This window comes from Anguilla anguilla, chromosome 10, assembly GCF_013347855.1.
Source record: "Anguilla anguilla isolate fAngAng1 chromosome 10, fAngAng1.pri, whole genome shotgun sequence".
NCBI classification, from domain to species: Eukaryota; Metazoa; Chordata; class Actinopteri; order Anguilliformes; family Anguillidae; genus Anguilla; species Anguilla anguilla.
The window spans coordinates 45,698,616-45,710,837 of record NC_049210.1 but is presented as its reverse complement, the minus strand read 5'-3'; the positions used below and the strand labels follow the sequence as shown (position 1 = coordinate 45,710,837).

The 12,222-nt window shown below is 49.6% G+C and overlaps 1 protein-coding gene across 2 annotated transcripts in view; it reads right to left on the bottom strand.

The window, feature by feature from the left end:
- grid2 (glutamate receptor, ionotropic, delta 2) overlaps nucleotides 1–12,222 on the bottom strand; it is a 377,520-nt gene that overhangs the window by 97,174 nt on the left and 268,124 nt on the right. For both annotated transcript variants that reach the window (XR_004761248.1, XM_035379838.1), the window contains exon 9: nucleotides 389–490. Coding sequence is in view for 1 of the 2 variants with exons in the window: in XM_035379838.1 (XP_035235729.1) it covers nucleotides 389–490 (102 nt within the window). In the remaining variant the exon portion in view is untranslated. The remainder of the gene's footprint in view (nucleotides 1–388; nucleotides 491–12,222) is intronic.

Genomic DNA, 12,222 nt, shown 5'->3' with positions numbered 1-12,222 from the left:
AGCAGGCAGAATCGCAGCGGAGGAGAAAGTGTTCTCCTTCTCCTCCTCCGTCTCTCCGTCCACCTGCTTCAAAGCCGGGGGGGGGGGGAGGGGGGTAGGGGGGCTATGAAGAATTTAAACCGCCAGATCTTTAAGGCTCTCAGGGGGGGCCTCGCTCAAATCGGCGCCGGAGGGGAAATAACAAAAACTGGAACCTCAATAAACTTCAGGGCTGCACCCCCACACCTCCCCCCCCAGACCAAACCTGCCTTTAAAAAGCGAAAAGGCTCGACGGTGCGGGCGTCGGACAGGGCGGGGGGGAGGGGGGGCTGACAGGAGGGGGGAGCGCCGCGGGAGGGGGGAGCGCCGCGGGAGGGGGGGGAGGGGGTAGGGGGAGCGGCTCTCTCACCAGGACGGTCACCACGCGCAGGACCACGCCCCGCATGTTGTTCTCCAGCTTCCTGTCCGTCAGCGTGCCGTTCAGCCCGTGCACCGGGTCCCAAGTCCCCAGCTGCAGAAACACAAAAAAACAAAAAAATCACGGTTACAAACGACCCACCGTCGCCCAAGACCCCAAAAACCACAACCCCAGCAACGGCGCTGGAACACAGTACCCCCGCCCCCCCCCCCCCCGCGTCCCCTCCCTCATCAATCTGTCTAAAGCTCGTCACTTTGATTAAGAGAACGTCGGGAACACGCGCGTGGGAAACCTCGTTTGAGTGATGTTTTTAAACGCACGCCGCAGCGGAAAATGACAGCGCACCGGAGTTATGATTCAGTGCGTGGGAACCTGTCGCCTCTAATCCTGGCCGAACTCCGCCCGTGCTTACTCTTCGCTCTTGTCGAAGAACCCTTTCTTTTCTTTTTTTTTCGCGCTCTTAATTTGCGAAAAAGACATTGTTCCTCCGGAGGGCAAGAGTGGCGGCCACTTCCTGTGTGGAGCAGCTGGCACTTCCTGCGGAGCAGCTGCGAGTCTCTCCCCTCTCATCTCCGCAGACGGCAGCGCCGGCCGAACGAACCAGGGCCGCGAAATATTATGTAAACAGAGCAGTAAACGCGTCTCCAAACCGCCCTTCCAATCAATTTCACGGCTCGCCATAAATCGGCCTAAATTACGAGCATATGGGGATCTGCGGATGATTATTAAGGAACACAATAAACAATCGGCCGGGTGAAAAAAAGACCCGACGAGGCTTCGCGGAGCACAAAGCGGACTCGCGGCAGACCGTCCTTTTGTCCTTTTCGATAATAAGGGGGGAAAAAAAAAGAAAAAGAAATAAAAAATCCCTCGACTGTAATGATTAATAATACGATCCGCTGCGGTCTGCCCAAGTAACGCTGAATGTCATTGATGACATTATTACGCTATTCCGAGCCAGCGATCTGCAGAAGATGGCAGCACGGGGGGGTAGGACGGGGGGGGGGGGAGGCAGTAGAGCCAGACGAGCTTGGAGTGTGTGGAGAGCGTTCGCCCGGGCGGGTCAAGTGAAGGAGAAGCGTGACAGCTCCGGTCACGTTCAGTCAATGTGTAAACGGGCCCCCTCCTTAAAAGCAACAAAGGATTGAGAGGTTTGTGTATTTGGAGGGGGAGAGGAGGACGAGGGAGGAGGAGGAGGAGGAGGTGGAGGACAGCGTTTGTGCACTCTCCTTAACCACACCAGCAGAGGTGCAGTGTTATTAATCCACCTGTAGGTGGTGCTGTAGAGCCAGGCATCGAAATGCGCAACCCTGCCAAGTCTTATGGATTACTGGGGAGATGCCTCCCCCTCCCACCCCCATCCCCCCCCACCCTCCCTCCCTCCACATTCTAGAATCTCACATTGGCGAAACAGTTTTTCTCCGGGCTTTGGAGGCGTTCCAGGTGATGTTTCACCTCTGTGAAGGCGCACTTCCTGCCGTTTTCTTTAAAAAAAAAAAAGGATTTTATCTCAGTGTTTTTTTATGGCCCTTCTTATGCAATACCGAATAAACTCCATGTAGATTCTCACTCATTTGCACCCAAACTGCCTCACCATTCCGCTGCTTGTTCCTGGCCGCAAACAGCGCCCGTACCTCTCCAAACCACAAACAGGGACCACGAGAGGCGTGTGCCTAAACCCGCGAACTTCTCATTTAACGAGACGCGTTTTGATTCGCACGGCGATGTCATTTCATCTCGGGCCTAACGTCCCGCACTAGGCCTCATTAAGAGCTGCACTCTGAACAGTAGGCCCGTACACAGTTAGCTATAGCTAAATGGCAGCCTCATCCTGTTAAGCTTTCTTTCCCATCTGCTTTGCTATGAATGCATGCTTTCTGTAGCGTGAACCCTGTGTCTGTCACTGCAGCATGTGGCAGTGTTACATTTCAATAAACTTGACATATGGTTCAGTAATCCCCTGATAGCGTACATAAACAAACAAACGCCACCAAACGCACACACACACACACGCACAGGCCTAGTGTTTAACAACAGAAACGGTCACTTATTGTACAGAAAAGCGCATACGTTCATCACTACATCCGTAAATATACTCGTCTGCCGACCAAACACAAGGGACATCTCAGCATCACGTACTACTGCTGATGCATACTTTTGAGAACGCAAATGAAACAGAACAAAGTCATTATTTGCATAAAAGTCCAAAGAAAGCAGGGTCAGAGAAATGGACATTTATCACTCCACGAGCTTAAATAAAAGATCACAATTGCAAAATGAGAGTAGTCAACTTAAGAATAAAGATACTTTATAATGTATATGATTAAATTATAGATTAAATTCCTAAAATGTGTATTTTCATGTCACTTTCAAAAGTTATGAACAGTTCAAAGTCATGAATTTTTCTCAATTTCCAATGCATTATTTCTTAAAATCGTGGTAATCCTACTTCGGTTAGCCAGTAAGTGCACTGCATGACACAACAAAGATGGCAGCTATAAAGTGTGTTTGAGATGTCACATCCTTATTGGTTTCTCCTGATTGTCTTGTGATTAGCTACAAAGAAAAGACGATGCTATTGGCTGAGCAGATGTAGCTATTGACAGGCATTATTAACAGGCAATCTATACAGGAAAGACCAATGAGAAGAGGTAATAAGGATATTAGAGGATTTCAATAATATTTTATTGGCCAGAAAATTAGTACGACAAAAGAAGATAAAGGAGACACACAAGACATGCAATACAGACCAAATTCTGTGTTTTAAACACAGAATAATTGTAAAACTGTTTGCATGTTGCGGTTATTATAATTATCATCTTTGGGTAATTCTTGCTTTCTTTAACCTGCCTGTATTGTGTATTCCCTGCAAACCCGTGGCTTGTATGGATTACCTGGTACAAGCACATACAACTGTGCTGATGCCCTCTTTGTAATTATATAAAGTGTGTGCTTTATTGGCAGTAAATCGATACAAACGCACTGAGGGCGTACTAATTTGATCAGAGATCAAAATGTCAATAAAAAGACACACAGCCATTAATTTAAAACCAATTTCCGTATCACACGCACACATGTATGTGTTAAATGACAAGAGGTCTGATTTAAAAGTATGTGTAGATATTAAACAAAGGCCAATTCGACAGTGTTTTTTGTGTAAACAGTCAACCCCCGAAACCACGCTGCTTTGGTGCCTGAGGGCGTTTACTTAATGCTCTCTCACAGGGGCCATGACTCCCCCCAACCCTCCCCACCACATAGCCCCCCCCCCCACCCCCACCCCCATCCCTCTCCCTGTCATGTGTCAAACACTATGAGTTTCTACAGCGTCAGGGAGAGCTTCCATTATCTAAACCTCCCTGTACGCCGTCAATCCATATATTATGAGTGGTTGGAAATTGAAAGTATCTGATGGATCTCCCCGAAGTGCATCATTAATTCAAATTGGTTAAAAAAAAAAAGACTCCCAGGCCTCAAAGTGCCTCTGCATTGATTTAAAGTCATCTGGTTTGGTTTGGAGACCAGGTCCGGAAAACAGATACGCAACTAATGTAAAGAAACTGGGCCTCTGTCGAAAAAAACCCTGTAATTAATGCTGTGTATGGAAAGCTGTATTAAACAGCCTTGAGCTCTCGCTGAGGGAAGCGTCTGCAAGCACAATCTCTGCAGTCCGACGGGAAAACGGCTGCAGGGGATTCATAAAAGTTCGATTTACAGCACACCGGGTTTGCTAAGCGCTTGTAAAATTTTAAGCGGGCCTAATCGATAAGGCATTACCCATCGAGCGATCACGGCCCGCGCGGGACGCGGAGGGGCAAGGCCGCACCCAAATGCACCCGCACGCATTCCCCCATCCCCCGGCCCCCCCGCCCCCCACGGGCCTATCCCTACGGGTAGAGGGGGGGCGATGGGTGTCATAAAACCTGATTGCAAAACATCTGGGCAGGACGGCTGCATCCATGCGGGAGCTATCATTACGAAACAGGAGCGCAGCAAGGCGGGGGAAGAGAGAAAAACGCACATGGAGGCCAGGATTTGCTCTGGAAGCCGTCTCCGGCGCCTCCACTGGAGGGAGGCCGGGGGATTTATGCGCGAATTCCAGCCATTTGAGGGAGAAGCACGATTCCAGGAGAAGAAAGTGGCCTCTTTCTTTAATCAACTTCGTGAGCGGAATTTCAGTTGCGGCACCCCCCCGTCCCCCCCCCCGTCCCCCGACCCCCCAGTTACTCGCCGTGACAGGTGAGGTGAACATCCTTTCTGAACGTTGCTGCGGCGGCGGCAGCAAAAAAAAAAAAAAAACATTTCCCAGAGCATCCGATGGACGTATAGTGGATGTCCTTATCTTCAAAGGGACAGATAAGGGCTCATTTCCCACCAATGAAATGAGGAGCTCAGGCTGACACTGGAATGGCGCCATTAGTATCCCATAATGCTTCTCTGCGCGCAGACCATCTCTTTTGTTCCATGTACCACCATCCCCTCCTGACATTTCAGCTTTTCATCCAGATGGAAAAAAAAAAAAAGCTTTCAGAGTGTCATCCTCTGGTCTGTGAAAGCGGCCATTTTCCTGGATGCAGCGGCGCTGGTTCTGGGACCTGAGTGGACCCCGTACCGCCACACGGTTTGGACTCCGCACGCTGCTTCGGCGGGACTGGCTTCGCTAATGCGGGACGAGTTACATTCCCTCTCTCCCTCTCTCTCTTCCTCTCTCTTTCTATCCCTCTCTCGCTCTAGCTTCTCCCTCTCCCTCTCTCTCTCTCTCTCTTTCCCCTCTCTCTCTCTCTCTCTCTCCCTCCCTCCCTCTCTCTCTCTCTCTCTCTCTCTCTCTCTCCCTCTCCCACTCTCTCTCCCTCTCTCTCTCTCTCTCATGTCGCAGTCTGAGCTGCCTGTGCAGATGCAGCGCAGAGCTTTAACACTCTAGCACACAGCAAACGGGCCTGAGAGAGCTGCGTCAGTACTGTGCACCGCCGCTAGGGGGCGCTGCCGCGTGCTGTAACGCACTACAGACATAACGGCAAAATGCTCGCTGACCCCAGACCGCAGTATCTCCCCCGGACGGCGGTGAAATGGACGCATTGCCTGGGGAAAGAGGACCGGCGCGTAAACACAAAGCGCTTACAGCTCCGCGAATGTGCGGCTCAGCCATTAATTAAGCAAATAGCATCGTAGCGCACGGACGCCCGCGTGTAAGAAACGGCAGACGGGCCCTGTTCGGCTGTAATTACGGCTGGAAAGCTTAACGACTTTGAGAGAGAGAGAGAGAGAGAGAGAGAGAGAGAGGTGACTGTTCGAGGCGCATTAGGCAGGATCGTTCAGCGACCGAGGCACTTCCAGCTTACTGATGTTCCAGCAAGGTCAAAGGTCAACGTCAGCGCCAAAACCGGCCAGGGAAAGTCGCGATAAACGACGCGCGCCCTCGGGGGGAGGCGCACTTCCTGGGGATCGCGACGCCCCGTGCGTCGATTTGCCGCGAGTACAAGGTAAAACAGCCACGCTACCACAGATCTTCTGACCTCGAATCTTCAGCCCGGGGCCTAGGGCGTACCGATTTAATCAAAAAACGGTGTTGTCCCAACACCCCTGCCATGGGACTCGGTACAACATTGTTTCATTTCCTCCCTCTGCTACCTGTTATTTATCGTCAATCAATCAATCTGCTTTTTAAATTGAACTAATGTTCCAGGACCCCCCGGTCCCGGGCCGGGCCGGTCCGCAGTCCTGGCTCCTGCACATTATGCTGTGCCTCTGTGTATTGGGCTTGATGTTGCCTAGGTGACACGGCCAAAGAAAATTTCCCCAAAGAGGGAAATAAAGCAAGAGAGGCGAAAGAGGAATGGCTGAGTCGAGTCGGGCCGAAGGGGCGTGGCAGCGCCGCCGCTGCAGTTTTCTCTCTTTTCGGCCAATCAGAAGGCCCTCAGCTGCTCCCCGAGCCGCGGCGAATCGCATTCCTCAGAACCGCGCGAATTCGCCCTGTTCCGTCTACCGCCAGCCGAGCTGCCGGCCGGGTCTCTGCACCCGAGCCGGCCGCCGCGGGTCGCGGGGCGCGCAGTCGTACGGAAGAGACGTCACCGCGAGAGCGGGTGATTACCGCGCGCGCCGAAACGCCGCGCTGCGATCCCCGCCCTCCAGGAACGCGCCACAATGCACATTCTGAAAGCGAGCGAATTCATCGACTCGCGTCTGAGCCCCAACGTCCTGACGCGCGTCGGCACCGCCCCTTCGCAGCCAGGGAGGAGCGCGCGCGGGAGGCGAGGAGAGGCGAGGAGCGGAGTTCTTTTTAAGAAGCCGGGCGACAGCGGTCCTGCTGCAGAGAGCATATTCACACCCCATTTTCCTCCCCATCACCTCTAAATAGGTCACATCACACCTGCAGAGATAGACGGGGGACGGGGGGGAGAGAGAAAACCTGCAGCCTCTCAAAAGTAATTTGGTAATTTTACACTGGACTGGGGGGAGGGGGGAGGGGGGCGAGTTGGGGGCGGTGGGGGGGGGGGGGGGGGAGAGAGAGAAGGATTGGAATCAAAGAGGATAGAAACGGCTTTTGATGCCGCGGATGATTCCGGAGAACACTGAGCTGAGTTCTGAGGCCCTCGCAGTGCTGCTGCAGGTCATCTAATTCCCTCTGAGTGACAGGTACGAGCGGGAGGAGGCGGAGCTGAGCCCCGCCTTTCCCCGACGGGCATCCTGCTGCACGGGGGGGGGGGGCGAATCTCACCACGCCTCGACTCGTTTTTGCGTTATTCACAGCGCACTGATAAACCTTCTCCACAGGACGTCCATGGAACACTGAGGCACTGTTCTCTACTGTACCGTACAAGGTAACAAAAATAAATAAATAAAAATGTTCTGTTCGTTCTGTTTTTTCCCCCCGAGCCCCCTCGGGCGATTGGCGGTACGCTCCTGTTTTTTTCGTGACAGCCGTCTGTCGCAGTCACGCGTGTGCCTCACCCCACCGCCCCCCCCCCCCCCCCCCCCCCCCCACGGAGTCTCCCCCCCGCCTGACACAGTGGCGCATATCCCCCACAAGCCCCCCCCCCCCCTTCACGCGCTGGGGAAATTAGCCTGCATCTCGCACCAAAGCGAAGTGACAGGCAACCAAAGACAAGACTTTTGTCTGCTTTTACAAAAATCAGAGAGAGAGAGACAAGAGAGCAAGTGCTCTCGTTGACTGAAATCGATACGCACAGCCCACCGCGAAGACTCGATGCTGACAGCTGTATGCGATAGGCAGGTAAACGGAACACAGAAAGGAAACCCCGCGGAGTTCTATGAAAGGAGGCAGATGTGCCTTTAAAATAACAGATTTTCGACCATCGACTGATATTCTAAAATGGACCCGGCTTCAGCCGTCAATCAAACCAGTCGCGCAGAACTCCCAAAACTGCCAAAACATTTATTCTGGCTCAGTCAGCTCAAACGAGAGAGGGAGAGAGCGAGAGAGAGAGAGCGAGCAATCTGCCTTCCAGTGGATTCTGAAGCAGAATATATACACGCCCGAAGAGTTCTTTTTTTTGCGGCAGTTCTGAAACAAGACTTCTGGCCGAAATTAAGATGACCAAAAAAAATGGATCGATTGGTTTTCCAGCTCTTACATCATCCCCAGCTCTCCGGCCCGAGACCGTGTTAGGGGTGTCTGCTGCAGCTTGCGCTCGAACGTGGAGACGTGCACTTCCCTCCTCCCCCTCCTCCACCCAGGGCTCGCTGAAACGAAGAAGCGTCGGAAGCGGTGGCTAGCTAGCGCCCGAAGCTCTCGTTCAGCCGTTCACATTCACACCGTCATTCTGATTAACGGTCGACCGGTGAGTCACATCAGCTCGAAAAGGGAAGAAAGAACATCTCCCTCAGCTCAGCCGCACCTAATGAAGCACGATGCCTGGGGTGGTAATCCAGTCAAAGGGAAACTACGAAGTCGTTACGAAGAAATCTGGCGTGGGTCTTTCCGTCATCTGGCCAGAGAGATATGCGAATTTGGTCATTATGGCCATGTAGCCCTTTCACCTCTTTTATCTGAAGATGTAAGGTCCGGGGGGGGGGGGGGGGGTGGTCAATCCCAGGTTGTTCTGGGGCCTGCGTTTCAGGTCAGAAGCCCTCCATTTTGTCCGCGCCGCCACAATCTCTTGACGGTTCCGGGGGGGGGGGGGGGGGAGGACTCCATCGAGGACCGGGGTTCCCCCATATCGGATCGTCTTCGACAGCTTCATCGAGGTCTTCCTCCCCGCTCTCGCTGGCGAACTCATTTCCCTTTTTGCATCAGGCCCCTTGTTTGTCCTCCTGTAATACGCCCTGACGTGCATCTCCCATTTTTGGCTCAGTAAATTTGCGTAAGAGCTCTCTCCCTCTCCGTCCCAGGGATTAACGACGTTCCTCTCGTCTGTGAGAACTTTGGCACCGGCGAACCCTCTCAGCAGGTGCGAGCCTGTTGGTTTTGGGGGCCTCGTATACATCGTCGTTTAAGAGCGCCGTTTCTGGCCCCCTGAAGTCGTTCGATATGTTCCGAGCTTCCATATCGTTCTCTTTGCTCTTCCACCAGCTGTCATTCATCTCATAAATGTCCTCCTGCAGGCACGATACCGTTGTTACAGCCTTCCCCAGATCCAGCAGAGCAGCAGCAGATGAGAAAGGACACTGCAGACTCTTCTGAATTTGCCGTAGAGGAATCTGTTAAGGCGCTGCTAAGATCGTATCTTTAAAACGTTATTTTACAGGGGTGCTGAAACACTGAATGTTTCTAAGAACGTCCCAGATGTTAGGTTAATGTGAGGCCGTTCTACGTCATTCAGGGCGTGGCCGACCGATTCTTTGGTTGGCAGCTTTCACAGCCACAAGCTTGTGACTTTGGGAGTCCTACCCAATCCTACCAAATCCACGTCTGCTGTCTGAATCAGCCTCCTAACTAGTGTGACCTCAAGATATGTACTGTACTGTCTACTAAGCATACTGCATACTCCTTAGTGTGTATGTTATAGTATGTGATGAGCAGTATGCGAAAATATCCTCCGTACTATTTTCCAGCCATACTGGGGAAGTGTTGTTATTGAAGGAAAATGTGCTCCTCCTTTTTAAAGTGGAGCTGCGTGTCATATTTATGGGACCCAAAACGATCATTCAATTCCTGAAAAGTGTGCTCCCCCATGTATACTCAGCAAAACCCTTAAAATGAGTCTCAATCATCCTGGGGTTTTTAAGTACACTACATTCAGAGAACTATACTTAACAGCTCACCAACTTAACACCCTCCTCATCCAGTGCACTCAACAGCTACACTCAACAGTGGGGAAGTGCCCTGATTTGCACACGGCCCATATACATGCACACTTCCATGGCAAAATGACAAAATGTTGGGGAAGTACGGAATTATCTAGAATGCGACTGTATGCCATGGCATTAAAATTTGCCTTCACTGGGACTAAGGGGCCTAGTCCAAACCAGGAAAAGCAGCCCCAGGTCAAGGGGTGGCCCAGATTACATTTGGTCACACGGCGTTTCTCGGTTGAAAAGGAAAAGGAAAAGGAAAAAAAAAAAAAACCCTGCAAGTTCACATTAGTTAAGACTAAGTCTTTACGAGCCAATGAGTCACTCACGGTTTGAGCTGAACCCTTCCCTGAACCCATCAGTATGCTACATTGTTCTGGCGATAAACACTTAAAGCCGTGATAAATTTTATTTGGTGGGAAAGTACCCTGATGGATGGGCGCGGAGCTGACGGATTTCGCGGCAGTAAGGGGTTCGCCTGTCTGCAAGATTGATTCCCCAGGCAGACGCTGCTCTCCCATCACATCGTTCACCTGTCCTATTCCAGACCGAAAGATACGGCCAGTTTTATCACGAATTTGGGCCTACCCCTTTCCTGTCTGCTTCCTCACAGGGCCGTTTCATCCACTTCAAATGGGTCAGACTCCTTGGCAACACGCGGTAAAATGGCCCGTGCTAATTCAGCCAGGATAACAAGACCACATGAATGCTGCATGTCAAATGAACACTGAACGATCTACTGTGCTGCTACAATGCACATCCACTGTTCTGGTCGGACTGAGTTTCCATTATCTAAAAAAAAGTCTGAACCAGTCAGTTCACCAAAGTCATCTTATGCTTTCTCCACACCACGATAAAAAAAGAACCAGGAAGAAGAGTGGTCAAAGTGAAGATCACTTTGTTTAAAAAAAAAAGGAGGAAAGCATATAAACAGCTTCCAGACCCTCGGACTTCCTCTCTTCAAAAAAAAAAAAAAAAAAAAAAAAAAAAAAACTTCTGCCAAAGAATTTCCCTGCAGCTGAGAATTTCTAATGGACGTTGATGCAAATTTTAAGGCTTCTTCAAGAACTTGTCGGCTCAATTTGCTGGCTAACTAATACCGCTCTGGACAATTTTATCATCCCTTGGAAACACCGTGCTTAAATCTGTCTAATACAGAGAATTAGAAAGAATTAGAATAAAAATGTGTCAGATTATCTTGCTTTTCGGCAATGCAGCGTTCTACACACAGCGACAGAATCCTTTAATACTGTGGTTCGGCTATTAATAACACCTTTTTAATAAAGTTTTCTTTGACGCGTGTCCATGTCTGTGCTTGTGAATGCATGCGAGTGGGCGTGTGTGTGCATTTTGTAACTCAAGGAGAAAGAAGAAAAAAGATGCTGTTCGTTCAGTCTCGCAACCTACCTAGTCTGCCTTAAAAAAAAAAAAAACCTTGTCATATTTAAATGCTTCAGAAATGATCTTTGCAAGGTGCCATTGGTTATGTCATCATGTCCTTGGGGTATGCAACACAATCTCACAAAAAAAAATGTGCAGAAGTATTACGTGTGGCTCAAAGGTTCTGAACAAAATGGTAGGACACACATTCCTTACATCACCTCCTATATTCATAAATCAAAACTGCATTTCTTCTTGGAAAGAAACTACCACAGCGTGTTTGCAAATGCACGTATGTACAATGACCTACACTGGTGATAACAGAAGCTAGACCAGGTATATCAATAGTGAATATACAAGTATGGCAAAAAAGGGAAATGATACAGAATAGAACAGAATCTATGTCAATAATATAGGTATTCATGAATCAGTACACATAAAAGTGCAATAATCAGTAAATAGTTTCCACTTTCTAATTACTATTAAATAGTTTCTACTTGAACAGTGCTGTACTTGTATCATCCACAAACACAGGGACTATTTTATGAAAGATTTCTTGCTACAAAGCAAGGTCAGAGGATTATGGTTAATGGGCAGTTTTTTCCCATTTGATCAAATACGCTTGGAAATTAAAATGCTGAGGTGTAATTATACTGACTAACAAAACTGCCCCAATTAGCCAAGATATATTTCACAAAGAACGCTTTTTAATTTTAAATAAATCTAATTAATGGCAAGTGGAAAGAAATTAAATTAAGTTTCCATTCTGTGGGAATTAAATTTAACCTGACCACATTTCTGAAAATTATTGAAATTATTGACCCAGGCACATGTGATCTTTTACAGTGGCGTGCACATGAATAAAAATTTGTGCGAAGGAAGGCAAATTAAATATTTTTTTCTAACACCGCAACCTTTAGAAAGGAGACACAGTCATAACTGGGGGTTTAGAGAAGTTATATTTGAAGGCAGCGATGAGACATCAGCAGAGGATGGTTTAGATAATGTTTACAAAGGTATGGAGAGCAGGAATATGCAGTCAAATCCAACAGTAACATCAATGTGTGTGTCTGTGTGTGTCTGTGTGTGTGAGTGTGTGCATGAGTGGGCATGTGTGTATGTGTGCAGGGGTGTGTTACACCTTCACCAGGGAAATTTCACTCCTCCTGCTCCACAAATTCTCTTTGTTTTCC